The sequence below is a fragment of the Cydia fagiglandana genome, chromosome 9 (genome assembly GCF_963556715.1).
Source record: "Cydia fagiglandana chromosome 9, ilCydFagi1.1, whole genome shotgun sequence".
Lineage (NCBI taxonomy): Eukaryota > Metazoa > Arthropoda > Insecta > Lepidoptera > Tortricidae > Cydia > Cydia fagiglandana.
This window is the reverse complement of record NC_085940.1, coordinates 4,619,873-4,643,773: the sequence shown is the minus strand read 5'-3', so window position 1 is coordinate 4,643,773 and position 23,901 is coordinate 4,619,873. Positions and strand designations below refer to the sequence as shown.

The 23,901-nt window shown below is 38.8% G+C and overlaps 2 protein-coding genes and 1 long non-coding RNA gene across 4 annotated transcripts in view; 1 reads left to right on the top strand and 2 right to left on the bottom strand.

Annotated features, from left to right (window-relative positions):
* The window catches only part of LOC134667155 (G protein-activated inward rectifier potassium channel 3-like), a 38,478-nt gene extending 27,940 nt beyond the window's left edge, over positions 1 to 10,538 (bottom strand). Inside the window, exon 1 of one of the 2 annotated variants that reach the window (XM_063524460.1) lies at positions 10,266 to 10,538. The gene's annotated coding sequence lies outside the window, so the exon portion shown is untranslated. The remainder of the gene's footprint in view (positions 1 to 10,265) is intronic. The other variant, XM_063524463.1, reaches the window with a different exon arrangement.
* LOC134667223 (uncharacterized) overlaps positions 1 to 23,901 on the bottom strand; it is a 470,671-nt gene that overhangs the window by 363,177 nt on the left and 83,593 nt on the right. The window lies entirely within an intron of this gene.
* Positions 16,201 to 23,901, top strand: part of LOC134667147 (hepatocyte growth factor-regulated tyrosine kinase substrate) — a 29,673-nt gene continuing 21,972 nt past the window's right edge. Inside the window, exons 1-4 of the mRNA XM_063524444.1 lie at positions 16,201 to 16,343; positions 16,609 to 16,693; positions 16,787 to 16,890; positions 17,808 to 17,968. Of these exons, the coding sequence (XP_063380514.1) occupies positions 16,310 to 16,343; positions 16,609 to 16,693; positions 16,787 to 16,890; positions 17,808 to 17,968 (384 nt within the window). The 5' untranslated portion in view covers positions 16,201 to 16,309. The remainder of the gene's footprint in view (positions 16,344 to 16,608; positions 16,694 to 16,786; positions 16,891 to 17,807; positions 17,969 to 23,901) is intronic.

The window sequence follows — 23,901 nt, the reverse complement described above, 5'->3', positions numbered from 1 at the left end:
GTATTTATTTACATCCGACGTTTAAATCTGGAGCAGTTCAATAATTACAGTGCTACATGAGTTGCGCGCGACTCCATACATCTAGCGCGACTTCAAGTATGGACTCGCGCGCGAGAACGCAACTAATGCTAGACCGCAATTGCAAGCTAGATGCAATTATCTCAGGTAGCCTATAAAGAAGTTACGTGGTTCTTTTCTAGTAGAAGGAAGCTAAGTTTTGGGACTGAAACTAATTTTGTTACATTTTTAGGGTTCCGTACCCAAAGGGTGAAACGGGACCCTATTACTAAGACTTCGCTGTCCGTCCGTCCGTCCGTCCGTCCGTCCGTCCGTCTGTCACCAGGCTGTATCTCACGAACCGTGATAGCTAGACAGTTGAAATTTTCACAGATGATGTATTTCTGTTGCCGCTATAACAACAAATACTAAAAACAGAATAAAATAAAGATTTAAATGGGGCTCCCATACAACAAACGTGATTTTTGACCAAAGTTAAGCAACGTCGGGAGTGGTCAGTACTTGGATGGGTGACCGTTTTTTTTGCTTTTTTTTTGTTTTTTTTTTTACATTATGGTACGGAACTCTTCGTGCGCGAGTCCGACTCGCACTTGCCCGGTTTTTTTTACTTATTTAACATACCTAATGCACCGTGAACGTACTTAAATGCAGCCTAGCCTTCAGCTAGTCCGTAGCTCCCTCAAACTTCTTACTTACCAACAACCGCCTCAGTTAAATGGTAGACCTACATATAGTACCTGTAGCTAGGTAGTAAGTTAGTCCCTAAATACGGATCCAGATTAATCCAGGGTAATGTTTTGTTTAAAGATTCGGTCTGGCCTAATGGGTAGTGAACCTGTGAAGCCAATGGTCCTGGGTTCGAATCCGAGTAAGGGCATTTATTTGTGTGATGACACAGATTTTGTTCCTGAGGCATGGTTGTTTTCTATGTATTTAAGTATTTATATATTTAATAAGTATATCGTTTTCTGAGTACCCACAACACAAGCATTCTTGAGCTTACTGCGGGACTTAGGGTAACATTCCATTTCTAACCGCAGCTGCATTACTAGTACTGAACGCGTCGCTGTTATTGTCAATTTCCATAGTAAAATGAACAGTAGTGCAGCTTTCGTTGGAAATGGACTGTCACGTCAATCTGTGTATTAAGGATGTCCTATAATATTTATTTTATTATTTATTATTAAAGATGGGCTACTATGTAGATAGAAACATGTTGTAATAAAACCATCGCTAACATAATTATGTACCTACTCAATATTATACAATATATAATATTGTGTATAGGTGTTCAGTTTTGACGGTGTATTAACGACTTTGACATATTTATGTTTTGTCCTGAGGTCACACGAGTTGGTCTTTGCAAACTTGTATTTCAAGTTCTGACATTTACATGTGTAAATATATAATTTTACTCGTACTTAAGTAAATAATAAAGATTTATATTGCTGAGATACGCTCTATACAAATTATACGAAAGGGCTATACCGGGTGTGGCCTGTAATACGAGCAAAAAAATTAACTGTAGGCTGTACTCCTCATACTGACCAACATTTGTTCAGCAACTTTTAAAAATAACTTTTGGTTTAATTTTTGATACACTTTAAAGTTTATTCTATGACGCAGCAATGTATTGCGAATTATGTTATGTATAAGGCGTGACACTGACAAGCAACGTCAATCACAATGATATGGCGTGGCGATGGCGTCCATTGAAGATAATATTTATTTTGTATGAAAAATAGGGACTCAAATACTTCATAATTTTTAAAAGTTGTTGAACAAAAGTGTCATCGTTTGAGGAGTACAGTCTATGTTTTCATTATTTGCTCGTGTTACAGGCCACACCCGGTATATTATTGTACCCAAGGGTAGCTATTGTCATTGAAAACTTTCGGATTAATACGAACCTGTGTCAGGTACGTTATGTTATGTAATATGTTACCGAAAAGTATAATTAGGTATTGGGACCCCTCGCGGTGGACCTATTTATCGGTTAGTAGAATAAGTAAGCATACAGTGTTCACTCCATACATTAGTTTTGTTACTCAAACGCTTATTATTTTCGTAGTCGAAATCTAGCGTCAAGTAGCGGTATTATCAGTTCTGCTACGATACTAGTAGAATAAGTAAGCATACTCTACGTGATCGAATCAGAAATGAGGAGATCCGTAGACGAACTAAAGTCACCGACATAGCCCACCGGATTAGCAAGCTGAAGTGGCAATGGGCAGGCCACATTGCACGCAGAGAAGATGGCCGATGGGGTCGAAAAGTGCTCGAGTGGAGACCACGGACTAGCAAGCGCAGCGTAGGACGTCCACCCACAAGATGGACAGACGATCTTGTTAAGGTCGCCGGAAGACGCTGGATGCGGGTCGCTTCCAACCGGCACGTATGGAGGTCCAAGGGGGAGGCCTATGTTCAGCAGTGGACGTCTTATGGCTGAGATGATGATGATGATGACAGTGTTCACTTCATACATGAGTTTTGTTACCAAAACGCTTATTATTTTCGTAGTCGAAATCTAGCGTCAAGTAGCGGTATTATCAGTTCTGCTACGATACTAAGGGCAAACCAGTTAACTGGCCATTGGCATAGGTAGATAGGTACCTTATCTCGCTGCAATAAGATCTACAAACGGTCAGTCGACTGTATTAATAAGTACAATGCAATGGGAGTGAATATCCAGAGCATAATTCGCATCACATTTTACTGTCTTCGCAGGCAGCGGGGACAAGAATTTATTGCAACGATTACCTCTACAAACTGTGAATGAAGCAGGAAGAATCTATTTCTGACTCATATCTCATATGGCTATTGGTCTATTACTATAGCACAATTGACCAGTGATTTGATTGCAGGCAAATGCTCTGCTATTGCTAGTGTGATTCGGATCACGCGACACGGCAAATTATCAAAGTGGTGGTGAAAAAGGCTACCAACTTCCAAACTGAAAGTCCTAAGTTGTAGGACCGTGACTGAGATAAAAAAAATGGAATATCATAAATACCTAGGTACCACCACCAGCAGCCACCGTAGCATCCCTTGGCAATATCACTATCGCCACACCTTATAAAACTAATTCCCCCGCCGCGTCTGTCTGTTTGTTCGCGATAAACTCAAAAAATACTGAACGGATTTTCATGCGGTTTTCACCTATCAATAGAGTGATTCTTGAGGACGGTTTGGGTGTATAATTTGATTAATTTGTTAACCCGTGCAAAGCTGGGTGGGTCGCTAGTTCTAAGTAGGTATGTATGAGTAGTGAGTACCAAATTGATGAATAATAAACTTGATGGAACGAAATGGTTACGTGTCTTTTTGTCATCTCGATACATTTTTTTTTGTTTAGCGTTTGTCGATGTAAGATTGTCATCTTAGCTAGGCCCCCAGGTTACACACCTATGATAGCCACTCAATTTCGTATGATTGGATTAGAGCAAGTGCGACGTCTCACGACACAGTCAATTCACAGTTGACTCACCCGATCTTCATTAGCTGGGCCCAATTTCTCAACATTGCCGTGTCATGACCCCCTAAAATGCGCAAAATCTTACTCAATCGTTCCAAACCCCGTAATTATTTAAACACCATGCTATTATTATACCAATAAAGTTATTATTATATATTATTTTAATGCTCGGGTAATTCCATGGCCGAGCTATCAATTAAGTATTTCCCGCAGTATTGCCAAATTGGCGATATGTCCATTTCAACTAAAGTTTTCTGGCTATAGTCTGTGCGGAAAGAGAAGAGTCGTAGAATGTATTGGATCCCATACATTTCACGACTCTTCTCTTTCCGCACAGACTCTATAGGGTATTTTTTCAACGATTAACCAACTGTGAGAAACTTTTATTTTTTAATATGGAAGTAACCCTAAAATCTGAGAAAAAGAATGTTTGTTTGAATGTAAAATCCATTTATTTTCTCTATTATGGATTACTCATCTACTTATAGCCTAGTCAAGATGTCAATCCTTGATGAGAAAACGCCAATATAACTTTAATTGTATGGAAACAATCACGTGACTTTTCCTAGCATCTGATCTGTCATCCCCAGAGGGACCGCAGAGGTAAAGGCAGCCGGAGGGCCGCAGAGGTAAAGGCAGGCCCAAGCTCAGATGGTCGGATGGCGTATACCAGGACATCAGGATCTTAGGAGTGAAAAGTTGGAGAAGAAAGGCTACAAACAGATCGGACTGGAGAGACTTGCTTGACCAGGTTAAGGCCCACCCGCGGCTGTAATGCCTCGGATGATGATGATGATCTGTCATCCCAATACTTTTTACTTTTCGTTTAGAGTTACGATTACGCGATTGGCGAGGTACGATTGTCAGCTTGCCAAGGCATATCTATCAAGGCCTCAAATCTGCATAACATAGATATCGAGGGATATCTATGTTATGCAGATTTGAGGTAACTAACTAATTTGTGACGTTATGTATGAAAAGGGACCTTATTATCGACGGCGCTTACGCCATTATTAACGGTGCTCCGATATAAATACAATGCCGCGCGACGCTGTGCGGCGTATGCGCCATCGACAAATAGGTCCCTTTTCATAAATAATGCCCCATTATTCCACAAATGCCTTTAAATCAAATCCTTAACGTTATATCTGGGAGACCGAGTTTTGCTCGGAAAACATATAAAAACTCAAAAATGCGCGTTTTAGAGATACTCGTAAGGCCTAGCTAGATCGATTTATCGCCCCCGAAAACCCCCATACTTATAGCAAATTTCATCGAAATCGTTAGCCGTTTACGAGATCCCGAAATATATAAATAAACAAGGTGTCTATTAAATAATGTCTCACACTATTTGCCATAAACATAATACATGCACAAAATGTGATAAGCACCTAGAGCATTAGAAGGTTATGGACCACACGTACTGTCGTGAATGTAATGTATGTCATAATAGCCTTTTATCCTGTTACCTCTACTTAGTATTTTATGACTAGCCCAGCTACCTGACTAAAGCATTAGAAACCGGAGACAACTCAGTAATAAGGACTGTCAATCTACAAACCTTCCACAACACAACACAAGCCTTCTTGAGCTTACTGTGGGACTTGTCAATCTGTGTAAGAATGTCCTATAATATTTATTTATTTATTTTACAAATCAATCGCGATCGCGATAGTGCCACTACACGCCACTCATTGACTGGAGTTCTCAAATCCATTCATCTAGTATAGGGCTCTCTATACCCCGGCGCGCGACGCGTCGCGTTCCAATCCGGGCAGCCGACAACGTTCCAATCCGGCCAGCAGGAGCCAGAGCGGCTACCGCGAAAACCGGAATTCGCAAATTACGGGGATCTTTCTCTTTTACTCCAACGAAGGCGTAATTAGAGTGACAGAGAAAAATCCCCGCAATTTGCGAACTTCGATTTTCGCTGTTATAGCCCGGCTCCAGGGGTTCAGCCCTAACAGCTGCAATCAGATATCCCCGCCCCCGGCGCCGACGGAAGTTTGGGGACCCCTGATCTAGTACCTATAAAGAGCAGTACGTTTCTGTGGTTTTGATTCACCATAATGGTGCCTGTCACACTTCCGTCGAGTTTGTAGAGGCATCATTATGAGTTTTATCCGCACTCTTTGATGTGGGAAAATCTAGAAAATTTACTCAAACTCATAGTTGTTATAGTCTCATAAGATCGTATCAATTTTATTCAAAAAAAATAAATAACGAATAGCACAAAGCACCTATCGTAGGTGAATGAATTGGGATTTTATATGTTAAAGAAGTTCAAGAAAACCGTTACAACCGACAATATGAATAGGTATAAATGGAATGGAAAATGAGCTATAGCGGCGCCCTCTGTGATAAGAAAGTCAACTTTGTATGGACTGACAGTCTCTATTTACTACATGTCTCCATTACGTACTCAAGAATCTAGCTAACATCTAAATTCCTAGATACCACTCGATTTACGACTGCACTTTTCCACATATACCTCCCAACCGAATAACGTTTATACACTTTGTAACCTATCCCTGGGAGGTAAGATTCAAAATCGCACAATTTGAACCTTGCAGCATATATCGGGTACTTGTAAAGTAATAAAGGTGAGTTTCTCAGACAAGTTGTCCATGTACCAAGCAGAGTAAATAACCTGAGGCCATTCACTTAATGAAAACGATAATATCTACCTAGATATTATTGTTTTCATTAAGGTAGGTACGCCTTGTTTTTCTATTACAGTCAGCCAAGAAAGTTCTACGTGGTAAGAAAGTGGTTATAGGTATAGGTACGGTAGCCAAGAAAGTGGTCTACCACTTTTCGACTCTATCAGTCAGATGATACAGTTTTCGACTCTATCAGTCAGATGATACAGTCGAAAAGTGGTAGACCACTTTTTAGGCTGACCGTACCTATACCTATATCCATTAACTTAACTTAAGCCCCCGCTCGCTAATTCGTCCGCGTTGAAGTCATTAATCATTATTAAATACTTTCAACCCCAAGTAAGTCCCCTTAAAGGTTTGAATTTCCAAAAATTCTTTCTTGTTAGTGGTCTTTTTTTATGATATAGGAGGCAACGAGCAGACGGATCACCTGATGGTGAGCGATTACCGCCGCTCATGGACACCGGCAACACCAGAGGGGTTGTAAGTGCGTTGCCGGCCTTTAAGATGGGAGTACGCTCTTTGCTTGAAGGTGTGAAGGTCGCATCGGTCCGTAAATACCGCAGGCGACAGTTTAGGCACAGAATAAAAATAATAGTACTAGGTACAGAAGACTCACTCTCTAACAAAATGCATCTGTTACGATCGGGACAGATATGGCCGCTAGGTGATGGCCGTAGGTTATGGCACAGAAGAAATAATAGTACTACCGTACAGAAAATACACTTCCTACAAACCCGAAGTTTAACAGCGGTTCGGGGTCAAATCATGCTATCCCTTTCTAATATATGGCACTATCCCTTTCGGCTATTTATCGGGTTGTCAAAATTCAAGTGATTATCTTATCTGTGGTCGTGCACGCAAAAGGAAGTCAAGTGGTGCCAACCCTAATAATTGCTCGGACTCCGAGCAATTATCGGAGCAATGCTGAGCCGAACGGAGCCGAGTTCGACCGAAGTCAGGAGTGTCTTCCCACTTCTTATGGCTTGCCACCAAAATTGGTGTGGAACGGATGTACTTGTAGCTACCTGTTTCAAACCGACGAAAGCGCGGAGTGATCCACGCCTGGTTTAGGTGTGCGAGGCAGGAAGTTTCTGGAGAAACGCACAGTTGATGACTGCTAACCATCTAAGTGGTGAAGATGGAATAGACATACCTCTACTTGACGTATTTCAAGGTCCTATTTTCAATGGTTTAGGCTATGCATTACCTAGGTATCCTGTCACTATTATGCTGTAGTGTGGAACGCTAATATAAAAAAAATAACTAATTCAGATTAAAAAATATAACTGATTTGCAAGACCGAAGTGATCCCATAAGTGTACCGCGAACAAAGTTTTGTGCATCATCATCATCATCCTTTATTTAAGAGTTAGACTCTTGTCGGTGGAGCGATTACCATGCATGTCGGTCCTCTGCCTTCTCCTTGACAGCCTGATACGACACGACGTTGAGCTTTTCCTTTACTTGATCTATGTACGTTCCTCGTTGCCTCAACTTTCCCTTCAATTATATTTTTGATAATTCGTCGTGTCGTAGCAGGTGACCAAGCATCTTTCCTCTTCTGTTTTCTATGGTTCAAAGTTTTGTGCGGGACACTCAAAAGGGTGTTTGAGGTTTTCAGTACTCCACTACTCTACTCAAGTACTCAGTGTATAGATTTAAAATAAATATACCTTGTGTGTGTTTCATTCATTTGCAATTCAAATGCATTCAATGTTTACTATACAATATGTAGTAGGTATGTAGTTCAACGACTAGTGCGAGTAAATACCAAGTTGTATATTATACTGTCAGCTGACTTTATCATAGGAAACAAATATTATTTGACGTTTGAATCAGCGCAGTTCTTAGAAAATACGAGATGTTTAGAAGTAGCAAACATGAGTTGTGGTTGATAACATAGGTACCATCTTCCACATTGTCAACTAGAGATGGACCAAAAAAGTCTGCAGCGATTTTGGTCCACGCAGTGTAACTGTTATAACTGCATAGAAGTTTGACGTTTAAAATAACATTTACACTGCGAGGGCAATCAAAATCGCAACAGACTTTTCATGGTCCGTCTGAGTCTAACTCTACCTACTTAGTTTTATTACTCATTCTTTTCACCTGGTGGTCTAACTAAGGGCCCGATTCGGATTTTGAAATAGACATTTATTAGACATCTTTTAGACATCACCAAGATACGATAACGATATGTTTAAGATCTAACCTGTCAAATTTGACATTTGCGCGATTCTGGAGATACTCTTGAACGATTTCCACAGGATATGACTTAGAGATCCAATTCACATCTAAGAGATATCTTACTCTATCTAACGTAAAAGTGACATTGGTTGCCTATGATATTTTATATGTAGATGTGTTATACACGTTCCAAAATTGAAGCACTCACCTCGTGTCATGTGTACGAGTTTGTCTCAGTCTGCCTGACGCAAGCGCGAAGTGTACACCAGTTAATACTTTTCCACAAATAACGTGTATTAAGCAACAAAATGCGGACCTGCGTTATGTTGAAATGCTCAAATTATCCGCGGAAGCGCAAAAAAATTGACGGCGTCACATATCATTGGTAAGTAAAAGCTGAAATAACCCGTTTTTCTTCGGTTTAATCTTGAATTAAATAAACCCAGCCGCCATTTTCGCCGGCTGACAGAACGAGATAAGTTTATGTTCTCATCAGCGAGAATGACAAGGACGCACCAACTGCGTACATAGATTATCATAGCAGACGCGTCATGGTAAGTTGCATTCATTGTTTGGTGCTTGTCGTACAAATAAAAGAAATATATTTAAATTTCAACTTTAATATTGAAGTTTTTTACTTGAACGCATTTTTTCTTGTATTTAAGTACAACAATTGGCAAATTAAAGATTATTATTGGCCATATTATTGTCCGGGTCGCGTCAATTAAGTAAATAGGTATATTGCTGTTTATACAAAGATTACTACAAAATTAGTATTTATTGTCAGGCATTTCATTTTCTCACACAGTAACAATTATTAATAACATAAAACTGTTAGTAAAATAAAGGATTTTGTTGTTATTGAGTTTGCTTTTTGTCAAAATGTTTCTATAGTATAAGAAAAATGATGAATAAAGAGTATAATATAATATCTTTTATTTACATAACTAAATATGAAAACTTTTTACTTCGGTAGCGAGTACATTACTACATAAAACTGCATTAAAATGATTTGCACCTTCTGTCAAACATCTTAGTCTTTGATTTTTTTTTCTTAATAAGTTTTACGCTTCGCGCCATATTCACTGTTTGTCGTCGTGTTATGGTGGTATCACTGATTTACCAAATTCACGCGCAAGTGACAAACACTAGCCGTCTCTTTTTTACTTAGGTATTCTTTTAATTGTGCCGTCTCTTTTACGCATTTGCGTATGAAGTTATAAACAAATTGTAACTAATGCTGCCGTGTCGTTGGCAGCATTGGTTGGCATCATTTTTTTCGCTTGATATGTTAGTGTATGGCTTATCTACATATAAAATATCATAGTTGGTTGCCCGAATTGCGCTGCAAAAGAGAACTAGTTGATATCTAAACTATAACGTATCTAGAATGGATCTAGTACGTGTCGTCTCTTATGTTGTGAATATCTTGAAGTTCGAATACGGCAGTAAGCTAAGATGACAATCAGCGCAAGCGTAGCGAACGAAACGCCTCTCTTTCTCTATCGCACTAATAGGCATGGAAGAGTGATAGAAAGTCATTAGTTTCGTTTTACCCCAGGGGGCCTAGCCACGGTGACAATCGTTAAGAGAAAACGCCAATCGAATCTTAAATAATGTATGGAAGTAGTCACTTAACTTTTCATAGAACCTGTCATCTCGATATGTTTTTACTTTTCGTTTGTCATTTGTCAATGTACGATTGTTATCTTGGCTAGGCCCCCAGTGGTTTTGATTTTCTATGACTGAAACACCTCATCAGATTCGAGTGACTTAAAAGCTAGTGCACAACTTCTAGAATTTACGTAATTTATCCCATGCAATGCTCAGCATCCTGAAACGTAGTTAATGAGATCTACTTAATCAATGTTCAAGGCATTTAAGAAATAATTCTACTTTTAAAAGAAACTTATACGTACCAACGTCATCAGCACAAAATGCACAAAATCTCTTCAAGAATCACGCAACTTCAAAAACTTCTCAAACTATCCTCGCCATTCTGGTTTGAAAAAAGAACAGTTTCTTTTTAAATTTCCTTCGCGGGATTTCAGACACCAAGTTCTGTTTTGAAAAAGGAACAGTTTGCTTTTAATTTTTCTGCGCGGCCCTCTACACTAGGGCTGCACCGTGCACCATCGTACCGGTTTTTGGCGAGCGGTCTGATCGCCAGGATAGTGTGGACTGGCAATGCGTGCGGACTCCGCCGGTACCTACTCCAATTGTGGACCGCGATTATTTGTTAACTAGCCACGCGCTCGGAAACAATTGCCGGTGTTCGCTGTTGGCCTTTGCAGATAAGATTTTATGTCCATTTTGCTGCAGATTGTGCAGGGTCAGTTTAAGTTTGTTTAGGGATCACAGCGCCATATTTAAAACAAGGAGTAGAAAAGCCCTAGAAAGTGTAAAATAAAATAACGTTAACGAGCCAGATTTAAAATAATCCACAAATCAAGCCTCATTGCCTACATACCTAGTCCTAAAAGTTTTGCGTTTGAAAGAAATACAAGAAGATTATAAATGGGGTGCTTACATTTGCCTTATTAGGTACTTATTAAATACAGATTGTGCCCTTTAATGTTACGCGTTAGATTTACTCATAGCTGTATCAACTGTATGACTACAAATAAAAGAATACTCACCTATCGGTACTTACCTTCACTCAACCGAAAAATTGCATGGCCACTTTCAACCTATGTACTATGTATCTACTACCAGTACTACCTATCACTATCTAGATTTCAAGCTACAAGCACCTATTCAAAATCCAACGTAGTAAAAGTTAAACATATGGCAAAAGTTAATAATATGTTGCTAATTTTGCCATATGACGAGCAACCAATATGTGGAATTAAAGATAAGCTCAAACTATCAATATGAAATAGCAATATACGCTCAAATATTCATAACGCGATCCCACATAGCATTCCCTAACGCCTCCACGCGCCGCTCCACTTGTCACTTCGATTGTTCGACATCACCTTTTGTCAAGCCGTCTCATTTGTATCACGTCTTGCCAATCATTCAAACCTGCTACCAGACCATTTAAGAATGACCCCTAGTTACAAACTATTTAGAAGAAGGGAGCGGTCAATAGTTATTGGCGATTGTGTAACATTTTCATACGCAACTGAAGTAGAGAAATGAGTTTTAAGAGTAATGACTGGTATTTTTTTCGATTGGACAGCGTTAGTTATAATTCTTGTGTTAATTGGTTTGTTTAAAATAGCGTTCACTATAAATATTTCTGCAGTATCTCAAACTTAGTGGTTTAATTTATTGATTTCGTACTTAGATCACATATTTTTTAAGCTGTCGAACATGAAAGGACCCAAGTACCTACAGTTCAATAGAAAGTACCTTTGTGCAGGTGCCAATGCTATTACAAATCATTATTTAAATTTGTCAAGCCGGATTCTTAAATAACCAGGGCTATAACCGCGAAAATCGAAGTTCGCAAATTGCGGGGATTTTTCTCTGTCACTCTAATTACGCCTTCATTGGAGTAAAAGAGAAAGATCCCCGCAATTTGCGAATTTCGGTTTTCGCGGTAGCCGCTCAGTACCTATTGTAAACTTTGGATGACGACTATGCCTAAGTAGTTCAACGAAACTTTTCAACTTCTTCAGGTAACGATATCCAATTTTTGTTTTTCAATCGCCGATAAAATCTAAGCAGTTTATAAGTAACACAATGCGATGCGACATGATAGCCGTGCTGAATTTTAAGTTCGTTTTTTTAGCATTAGAAATAAGGTAAACAATCTTGATGTGACTTTTAATTGCAAAACACATTTTAAAAATAAATTACGGCAAATATGTAACAAGTATGAATCTAATACGATCATTTATATTCTTCTGCTTTCATAAGTAATAGTTTTTGATTTTTAAAAAGCGTTTTTCAATTAAAAGACTTGTCAAGATCGCTTACCTTCTTGCAAGTTCTTTCTAATGCTAAAAAAAACGAACTATAAATAACGAATCGCGCAGCAACCCTATCCACCAGGCAGTGGCGTGCAGTGGAGATAAGACTTAAATCGGGCTCTAGAAGAGTCATTCTTGAAGGAATGTAACGCAAACTATAAAAATCGGCAACTTTTTTTTTGGTCATTTTGTATGGACTGCCTACCCTAGTGCCTACCTTTTTTTGTATGCAATGCACGCCACTGCCACCAGGTACCTACCTACAGGATATAACGGCTAGCGCATTTAATCCCCCTACACCTTTTCGGCACGACATCGCCATGACAGATGGACTCGTTCAAGAGCACACCGATTATCGAATTAGGACCCCGCTGCCGCTGCTCTTTCGATTGCCAGGGCCGGTGCGTCCGCCGTCCTCTGTGCATCCCTATTCCGATGGTGATGATGAAGTAGAATAGGATGTGGTTGGAATGCGGTTGCAATGCAGAATTGCAGCTTCGACCGGTAAAAAAAATAGGTATCTTTTTTTTATTGCCTAGAAACGAAGAGGTTATTATATGTTAATAATTAATTCATGAAAAAAGTTAAATTATGTTTAGAAAGAAGCCGGGCTAGAAGTATCCCGTATCCCAGTGCCAAAAGGGGGAGGAAACAGAGCTCCCAGAGGCCTATAAATCGTCATCAAATGCTTGAGCAAAGCTTTCGACTCTAATCTGGTACAGTCAGCGGCAGAAGTTGCTAAGCGGGCTAAGTGTTCAAAATGATCTTGACGTGACTTTATTGTTAAGAGAATAAGAGCGTGTCAAGGTAATTTTGAACCCTCGCCCGCTTAGCAACTTCTACGGCTGACTGTACCTAACCTGTTACACCATTTAGTTATTTTATACCCATACCTTGCGACATCACCGCATATATAGATTCTCCAGTTTTCCATGCAAGTGACGTTCCTCATCATTATCACGAATGCCATTGTATAGCTACTAGTAACTATCAGTCTGTATTATTTATATGTCCGAGCCTCTTTAACGATGCAAACCTAACCTCAGGCTATCGAAATAAATTCTAAAGCGAGCATAAATACTAGATAATCACTATTTATTACTGAATTATGAAACCTTGTATTACACGGGTAATGTGACGACATAGGGCATCATAATTTAACTTTTGGTTTGTGCCATATGGTAATGACTTTTTCCCCGTAAGCCCCCATTCGCACGACAGCTTTTCCAACACGCGTTAAAAAAACGCTTGAATCTGTCCACACTCTAAATTCGACTTAACCACCAAGGCTTAACGTCGGAAATCCAACAACGCTTGATAAAAAGCGCCACCGCTGTGTGAATACATATGTCGTAGTCAGATCGTATAATCCGCCGTATTACATTACGGCTAGCCGTTTTCAAAAACAGGGGCGTTTTGAAATGCGGCGGTTCGACGATTAGCCGGATTGTCACTGCGATACGTTCTTCAATAAGGCGGCCCACGTTTAGCCGCATCGTACATTGTAGAGTGACCAGTTCTTTCGGTCGCCTACGTAACCGGAGTTTGACAATGTTTGCAATTTAATTTATTTCTACCATGGTCCCACCGCACTACATGTGTTTCTTTTCCAAAACATTTCCTTCACAACTTAAATAGACGGAGCCCCGCAAGCGGGGCTCCTATTTCTGGGCGGTTTGCCCTTCGGGCATCTGAAGTTACCTAACGAACCTAACCTAATTACCTATCTACGCTTTTTTCCCCAAAGTGTAATGTTTTCACGGACGTCTCACTTAATCAATAGGTAGGTAGGTTAGGTTCGTTAGGTAGCTTCAGATGCCCGAAGGGCAAACCGCTCAGAAATAGGAGCCCCGCGAAGAGGGGCTCCGTCTAGTTAAGTTGCGAAGGAATTTTTTTTTTGAAAAGAAATAGTCCGACAAACTCCAGATTTGATGGACACCCCAGCGTTTGTCAGGCAGCGCCACGAGTGTTAAAAATGGGAACTAAAAACTGTCAAAGCGGCGGCTAATGACTCGCTGTATTACATTACGGCTAGCCGTGTTGAAGAACGTATGGCGCCGAATACATTCCGGCGGATTCTCATTCAGCCGTATTCAATACGGCTAATCGTTAAACCGCCGCATTCCAAAACGCCCCTGTTTTTGAAAACGGCTAGCCGTAATGTAATACGGCGGATTATACGATCCGACTGCGACACATACATGGTTATCCATTCAAACGCTTTTTTAACGTGCGTTGAAAAAGCTGTCGTGCGAATGGGGCCTGCCTGGTAAGAGTAACTATAGTAAGAGGGGTGTACTATGATATTGATATAATAAAACCGGACAAGTGCGAGTCGGACTCGCCCACCGAGGGTTCCGTACTTTTTAGTATTTGCTGTTATAGCGGCAACAGAAATACGTCATCTGTGAAAATTTCAACTGTTCGTAAGATGCAGTCTGGTGACAGATGGACGGACGGACAGCGGAGTCTTAGTAATAGGGTCCCGTTTTACCCTTTGGGTACGGAACCCTAAAAAAAAGACATAAATACATTACAGCGAAAAATGTTTATTTATATACTTAACTACGTTGTAACCATGACTGTACCATACCCACCTTTTCAACATCTAATTAAAATTATTTACAAACTGCATAATTATATTCACCTAACAAGAAAATTAAAAACTGAGCAATAGACATTGAGCACCACTTACCACGCATCAGCATTGAAATTGGTCAAATAGATCACATTTCAATAGTATTAGCGACATCTCTGGTTGAGTAGAAAAAGCAACATTATGCTACGTATTGTTATATTGGTTTCTATGTCTAAACTTTGTAGTCTAACAAAAGTAACTTAAAAGTCTAACTGAGTATTGGAAACAAACCAAAGGTAAATTGGTGTTTTGCAGATGTGTGTTAAATTACATTTAGGTACTTACCTACCGTTAAAGTTACATACTTTAATATTCATAATTTTACGTTGTTTTATGTAAATTTCCACAAAAAAATGGTTGATTGCAAACTTTTTCATACCGCAGTAAATTTTCGAATCTATCATTCATCACATGACGTACAAGTAGAATTGAACCCGCTAAAGTAGCGCCATCTATAAAAGAGAAAATTGAGTACAGTTACTGCACCAAAACAAAGAGATAGGTAGGTCAAATCAAAATTGAACAAGCAATATTCTAAACGTGCCATTACTGATGAGTCAAAAATAAAGTAGTAATGGAAATACACACATTTCGTAATAGGTAAATGTTATTATACCTGTTCCGTTTTTTCCTCAAACATGGACACACTTTCTAAGTAGCAGAATCAAAATCCTACTGCGAGCTTTTTCTTTAACTTTCTTCTTAATTCCATTAAACAATGGTAGTTAGTCTGCATTACTTTATTTTGAAGCTGTAGGTTCGTCACTTGCAACTTAACTGCACTTAGCTGCATACTACACTGTTCCAATTCCGAATCAAATGTTACCAAGAGTTTTTTATTCACATCTAGCTCTTTTTGGAAGTAAGATGTAGCAATAAGCAATGTTTGGTCACACATTTTCAAATCTAGTTTTAAACGAATAATTATCCCATATAAAAAATAATGAATGAGAAATTGTTAGCACGTTGCCGTTGACTCATTTTTGAAAATAGTCAAGTATGAGTAATTTATTAAGGTGTGCGATGATAACATAGTAAATAAAGATGATAAAGATACTCGACCTATATAATTTTGTTCATTTGTATCTATGATAATGCGATTGAGGGGCGTTTCTGTATGAGGATGTATTATGTCCAGTTGATTTTCACGTAACAATGTATAAAAGATAAATTCTACATATTCCTGTAATAACATCTATTTTTTAAATCGATACTATCGATTATTATAGAAAATGCGTTTTACATAGAAAAATACATTTCACTTACCTGTATTTAGTATGGCAACACTGCACATGCCAACATTAGAAAAAAAAAAAAATTGACAAAAGTGTGCTGTCATTTTTCTGTCCCAAATCAATCACTGTTGATTTTCTAAAACAAAAGCTATTTAACAATATTAGTAATTATGTTTCGAGCAAATAATTTTGATAAGTTGCTCGGTAAGTATCTAAGAGTCACTTTATACATAGTATACTATACAGGAACTATTATTAACTCTAGTATTTAAGTTGACAATTCCAATATCTCCCGATATCTCTACATAGTAGAATTTTCTCTGATTCACTTTCTTTTGCTACGTACAAAAAGTTTCTAACACGAATCACTTATCTTGGCCGATGTAACGGTAGCAAAATCGGAGAACTTGACAGTATTTGTAAAATTCGTGTATAGATGATCGAAATGTTATGAAATTTTTAATTTCAGACAAAGCTACAAGTAATCTACGTTTGGATCCAGACTGGCCGACTATTCTACAAATATGTGATTTGATTCGGCAAAATGATTGCACGTACGTATGATTTACTACGAAACTTAAATTTACTTGATGATTATTTGCTCGCATATTATAATGTTTGTATGACGATGGTGATAATATTTGTAGGCCAAAATACGCAGTTGCTGCCATCAAGAAGAAGTTGTACTCTCAGAACCCGCACCAGGCCATGTTTGCACTGCTCACCCTTGAGAGTGTTGTAAAAAACTGTGGTAAGGGTAAACTCATTTACTTCATAATGCAATGACTCAGAGACCAATTATGACTGACTTAGAGCCAGTTGCACCAACCACAATTGATGGACCGGACACTACTCATTGGTGAACTATAGAATTATCAATATAATGAAATTTATCTAACAATTGAACAATAATTAATGGTTTGGTGTAACCAACACTTCAGAGTTCCAATAATAACAATTAGCTTACCAGCCCAAAGCAGGCGTGGCTCACTCCGTGATTTCGTCGCTTTGCTACAGGTAGCTAAAAGTATATCCGTTCGACCCCAATTTTGGGGTTTGCCATAAGCCTCGCGTGGCGCTGTCACCACCTAGCGGCCATATCTGTGCTGATCGTGACAGACGCGTTTTGTTAGAGAGTGAGTCTTTTGTACCTAGCACTATTATTTATTCTGTGCTACATTGATAAACTATCCTTTCTTCTCATTTTACATTTGATTAGATTCTTGGTTACAACAGTTAACATCAGTAGCGTGAACTTATCTAGCCATAGGCAAAGTAGCATCTGCGAGGCCCTATTCCTTCAATACGTATTCCCAATATATAATACATCTGCAAGGCCTCCTTAAGTGCGAGGCCATGGGCGAGTGCCCAATCACCCACACCTAGCTGTGCTACTGTTAACATCATGTATCAAACATATTGTGTATACAGTCACGCTGTATGTGAATTTTTTAACCTAACTAGGCTAATCCGAAAAGTTCATAAAAAAATTTAGATATTTTAGTTATAGTAACTTAAGCTAATCTAGTATGCTTCTCACCATAACCCTTTCTGAAATTTCTGAGGTAATGGCCTCTTCCAACAGTTGTTTTTGTCTTGTGCCCTCCATAGCCAGTTTAACCCTGCTGTATTGACAATGACATTATTATCATCATTTCATTACCACAGGCTCCGGCATACATGATGAGGTGGCTTCAAAGGCGTTCTGTGAAATGCTACGGGATCTGGTAAAGACTACCCAACATGAGAATCTCCGTACCAAGATCTTGGAACTGATACAGGCATGGGGATTCGCATTTCGGAACAATCCAAAATATAGAGCAGTACAGGTATGCTTTGCACACTATTCCACCAGTGTTTTTTCACTAACATTTTTTTTATGCTTCCAAAAATGCAATATATTGTCAGGTTACAAGCAAAAGTCACTAACTAACATTGCAATTATTGGACCATAAACCGTGGTACAAGTGTTATAAAGTACATTGTTACTTAAATTTTTTATAGTACTTATAGTTCGTTTTTTTTAGCATTAGAAAGAACTCCACAGAAGTAAGCGTACAGTTTTTATCAGGCTCTTTAATTGTTAATAATTATTGAATTATCTGATGTAGCACGGTCAATACATATAATTTACTTCAAATTATTACCGCTAAAAGTGCCGGATTTGGAACCACAAGCTTACTTCTGCGAAGTTCTTTCTAATGCTAAAAAAAACGAACTATAGTGACTTTTGCTTGTCACCAATCAATATAGTATATTACTTAGCTTGGCTAAAAACCCACCAAAATTCAGCTTTTTAGTGTTACGAAATATAAAAAGTAATGTTCTAAAGTAAGTACCTAACACTGACAATATATTTCTGACTATATAAATAATCTAGATCTATAAATAAATAGGTAATCTAAAGTAGGTCAGCATTTAAATCAATTATCCTCAAAATCTGAAAGGAATGCGGGAAAAAATTGAGTAACAAATATAGTTATTTTTGTAGTAATGTGATATTGAATGCTCAATTAAATCCATATGTACTTAAAGATATTATAAATTGTGAAAAGTCTATGTCGGTTTATTTTATGGGATGCTTACTTTTTGTGAATCAAATACCTAAACGGGTGGGAGATTTGTGTGTTCATTGATAATAAAGAAGGAAAAATTATAGTTATCTTTATAATAACTTGCTTATGTACCTACTTCACATTAGTCATTGTCATTTCCCTATCCTATAGCAACGCCCAAATCGTAATTAGCTATCATTATTACCATATTTACATTTTTATCTCCTATTTATCTTAATTAGAAACACTTGAATATACCAGCATTCTTATCATCAGTACCTGCTTGCAATATGAATTTTATTTAGTTTTTGTTTTAAATCTTATTAGAGACTTTACTGATGTACGGTCTCCAACAACCCTTGCTATGTCAGCTGTCTAACATGGTTCATCTTGGCAATATCTATTTTTTGTAGGTTTATCTTATTATGTTTATATATAAGTAATATTTGACTTCTCGGGTACATTTCTCTTTATAAGTTATGAATCTCCTGCACCAACATTTGTCTCTCTTTGACCCAATGGTTGACTGGTAGAGAATGCCTTTACGCTTTACCCCCATTTGTATTTTTTTCCTGTGTTTGTGCAATAAAGTTTAAATAAATAAATATTATCTTAGCTAGAGAGAAGATCTTAGCTAGGCACCCAGAAATCTTGCTCATCTACGAGTAGAGGTCTAGCCAAGAGTTTGTAATTAATATATCAAGACACACACTTATTTCTATAGTAAGTAGTAACAACAAAGGCGTGTGACGATATATTTGGCCACTTTTGCCCTCACTAGGTATTTGATGGTCACAATACTTTATCGTATCAAACGGGTCAACCAACATTAGGTACTATGTTTTTAGGTATTTAAGTGTAAGAGTCATCCTTTCGCATTTTATTTAACAATCCATAGTATAGTACTACATAAAACTAGTTTCTTGGCAAGGCTTGCGTCCAACTGAGGCCGGGGTCGTTTTCACCCGCCGCCCGCGGCCGACAGCGGCCCGTCGCCCGCGGCGTCTGAATGGTATGTTCGGGAATGCTCGGGAGTGGTCGTTTTCGGGGGGACGCCGCACGCGGCGGGTATTCCACCTATCTAATTTCTTTGTCCAATGTGTATTGCGTTTCACATTTTGCTTAATGAGGGAGAAGGACGCAATGACAGTGGACAAAGGAATTGGACAGGTGGAATATTTACCACTCTAACAGAATATTGATTGACAAATTCCAGCCAGACGAGGTCATGTTCAAAGATAAACAATGTTAAGGTCACAGAGTACAGTCGGCTACAAAAGTATGATTCTTACACTCAAAATAAGTTAACGCCGATTTTGCTTTTATTACAATAACTGGCATAACTAAAAAAAAAAAAAATTTTAAAATTTATTTATTTTATTTATTTAATCTTTATTGCACATAAGGAAATTCACTGTACAAAAGGCGAACTTAATGCCATAAGGCATTCTCTACCAGTCAACCTTTAGGCAAAGCAGATAAGTTGTAGGCGGTGCAAAAACATGTAGTAGATGATACAATTAGGTACCTGTACGAACACAATACAATCATAATAAATACACTAATATAAACATACATAAATATAAATAATATTGATACAAATACATATACCTACTTACATATACATGTACATACATACATACATATGAAATCAGATGAACTTTCAAAACAGAAACATTCAAGATTTTCCAGTACTGCCAGCAAAGTGCTCACTTAAGGATTTTTTAAAAGCGAATTTGTTCGGACACTGTTTAATTTTGACAGGGAGACTATTCCAAAGGCGAGCTGCCTGAATTGAGAAGGAATCGGACATATAACCAGTTCGGTGAGATGGTATAGACAGAGAAAGATTTAAACTGTTTATTATAAATAAAATTTACAATTTTTTTAAGGACTAACTTAACCTAATCTACATAACTCTAACTGGTGACGCGCCCTGGCTTCGCACGGGTTACACACAATCTTAACAAATACCTAAACCTTCCTCAAGAATCGCTCTATGGATAGGTGAAAACCGCATGAAAATCCGTTCACGTTCAGTAGTTTTTGAGTTTGCCTCTTACTCTGCCCCGAGATCCATCCTGTGGGACCCAGTCTGTATTAGCTATTCGTTTGGTCCAGCGCTCCGGATACTTTCGGATTCTTGACCTAAACTACTGTTTATTGATTTATTCAAGTAACCTAGCTAATCTAATTAGGCCCCATTACCACTTGACTCTGCTCAGAGCCCAGTCACCCTGTACGTCTAGTGATAAAAATGACAGCACCATTTATAAGAGTAAGTTAAAGATTGAATGTAAGTAATTACGGTAATAGTTGTTAAACATTATTCATTATTAATGTGTTTATTTGTATCGAGAGTTCTCTGGAAAACAACCGTCGTTGTCATTAATATATATATAATTGAATTTATTTAGGTATTTGTTGATTTTATAATCAAGTATCAACCGACTTCAAAATTTCGAATGAGGTTCTTAATCCGCCAAATTGTGTTTCACTCGGCAACCAAGTTTTGGTCACCCCTCGGCACTTGAAATCCTCACAAACAGTTGCTTTATAATAGTTAGGTATAATACAAATATAAAAATAGCCACCCCATAGTCCCCATATCTATATTTATTAGCCGAACTATAAGTTCTGGTGTTTTCATTTCAAACGAGATACCAGCGACAACAACACGCCAATGAGGTCATTGACATTATCACTTCATAATTACTTAGATAACGTTAGGTACCTAGGCAGTAGCAGACAGATTTGCACAAGGACCTATTTCTCGAATGGTTTCTAATCTACTTACTACCTACGACTTCATCTGGAATGATTAAGTTTCCCCAGGAATCTGTATATATATTATTTTCTTTATCATCTCTGTGGTTTACAACTTTGTAACGCGAGTTGCGTTATCACCTAGGTACCTACCTGTCAATGATAGTGAGTCATACCTAAACAAAGCAGAACGTCATACTGAAACTAGCATTCACTCAATACAATGTCCTTTAACTGCTCAGTGATTCGTTAAAAAGAATATTTTTTCACTTTGTGTTCTACTTGGCGCTGTACGTTTAGTAAATTCATTTTTGATCAGTGAAGAGGCAATAATATATTTCAAATGGTATGATATTCTTCATAATCATCATTCTATTATTGACCGTTTTTCCTACTCGTGTTATAGTGTATTAAGCTGTTATACGTAGGAAAAAAATGTTCTCCATGCATGGAGTTCTTTTAGATTTGTTTCCCCTACCATGAGGCGGTGAATTTCAAAAAATTATGTAGCTTATTTCCATTTCCACCCTAGAGCTTAGGTATACTTTCTTTCATTCTTTGTGAAATTTTTTAGTTACTTTGAATTAATAGGTAAGTATAGTTAGTATTAGGGATGGGGGATCTATACAAAAGGGATGACAACGCTAGCTGTAGCAAAAATGTGACTTCGTAGGGCTACAATGTCGTACTGTTTGACAGATGTTAACTGTCTAATAACAGGCGGGCAGGGCGGCGCCACTGCCACTTAGGCTCACTAACCCGGTTCACCGGTTAAACCGTTAACCCAGTGTCACATTGTACTGGTAACCATGGTAACTCCAGTTTAACCGGTTAACCCCGGGTTAGTGAATAGTGTCGTCCCTCCTCTATAATATATGTATGAAATACTAATTGCTGGGTTCACCTATACATATGGACGGCATGAATATATATAATTTACACATTTATATCATTAGAATGGAAAGATGAGTCGACCAACTTTATTCCACTCTACTCAATTGTGTGTATACAGATAAAATGAGGTCTTGCCTCTCTCATGTGGCTATGCCACTTACATGCATGAATCATTTTTACCTGGTGCCCTTCCATGTCCTTTAGCACTGTGTGGTAGCTAATCCACATTCGCTGCTAAATGGCTATGCACCTCAAGTTGGGCATCGGTCGACTTGCTCCGGTCTAGACAGGGGCAGATCCCTGGTGACTCTTATCAGATTTGCACATTAGTCACTTAGCCGGACGGGGGGGGCTATGCCCCCCGGAGACCTCCACCTTCCCCATAGTCTCGCCACGGTTGCTCCAACTTAGTCGACCGTGCCTGTGTGTTTCCGGACACACCTCAAATGCATGTCCAATTTCCTTGACGACCAAATGTGCTGTGCACTGCAAGATTGGACTATTACTAACGGAAAGAACGATATGCTATAACCGTCTCCTCATCTTTCCATCTTATGATGCACGTTTAGGTCGACATAAAAATATGGCAAAGCAAACACTCACCTGATGTGTTATTGATGGGGCATTGGGCCTCCTAGAAGCTCATGGCTCCTAACTGTTTTACTACCACGATCTCTGCTCACCTACTTTCCTCGTGTTCGTGACACACCTTTCCCGCCATCTTTTTCTCACCATACCAACAAGAAAAAGTTAGTCAAAACAAGTGGTGTTACCACATAACAAAATATAGATTGACATTACAGTGTTAGTGTTGATACATACCGACTTTTACATGGCGAATCGCGCTGTGCGCGACAGTCCCAGAAACAAAGGGAGTCTTATTGCAGTAGTGTGAGCAGGTGACGCGTCCACTCCAGGATTTTCTCTCTGGCACGAATAGCAGCGTCTCTCTTAGTTCTAGTTTCCGGTAGCATACTGTCAGGGTTGGAAGTAACTTCCTCAGAAGCAACTACCTCGTCACGATTCTCAGGTACTGGATTGGTTTGTGGTGGCTGTATACTATCGCTTCCACTTGGGGCAGCATCCAGATCCAAATACTCAATTGGCGTGTCCAGAGGTGGTGCAGTCTGTTCCTCCTCTGTCGCTCCAGGTTGTGGAGAGTCATCTGTTTCAGTCTCCAGCGGGTAGAGATGACCTACAGATCGAGTCATCATGGAGTCTCCAACCTTAACCTTAGCGACCCTATGTTTGCCATCTGCACTCTTTATAAGCTCCGCTACCTTCCCGACTTTCCACAACTCTCGGTTTTTAAGATCTGATTTTATTTGTACGATGTCCCCCAGTTTGGGTTCACAATCAGAGACAATTCTTGGTTGTTTAGGAGAGTTTTGGTATCTTTCCCTCAGACTCGTCAGATACTGTGCCATGAATATCTTCTTAATTTCTTCCAGGATTATCAGACCCTTTTTCCAGCTTTCTATTAGGTTAACTTGAAGTTTGGAACTGTCCACCACTACTGCTGCACATACACCGCTGCTGCTGTGTGT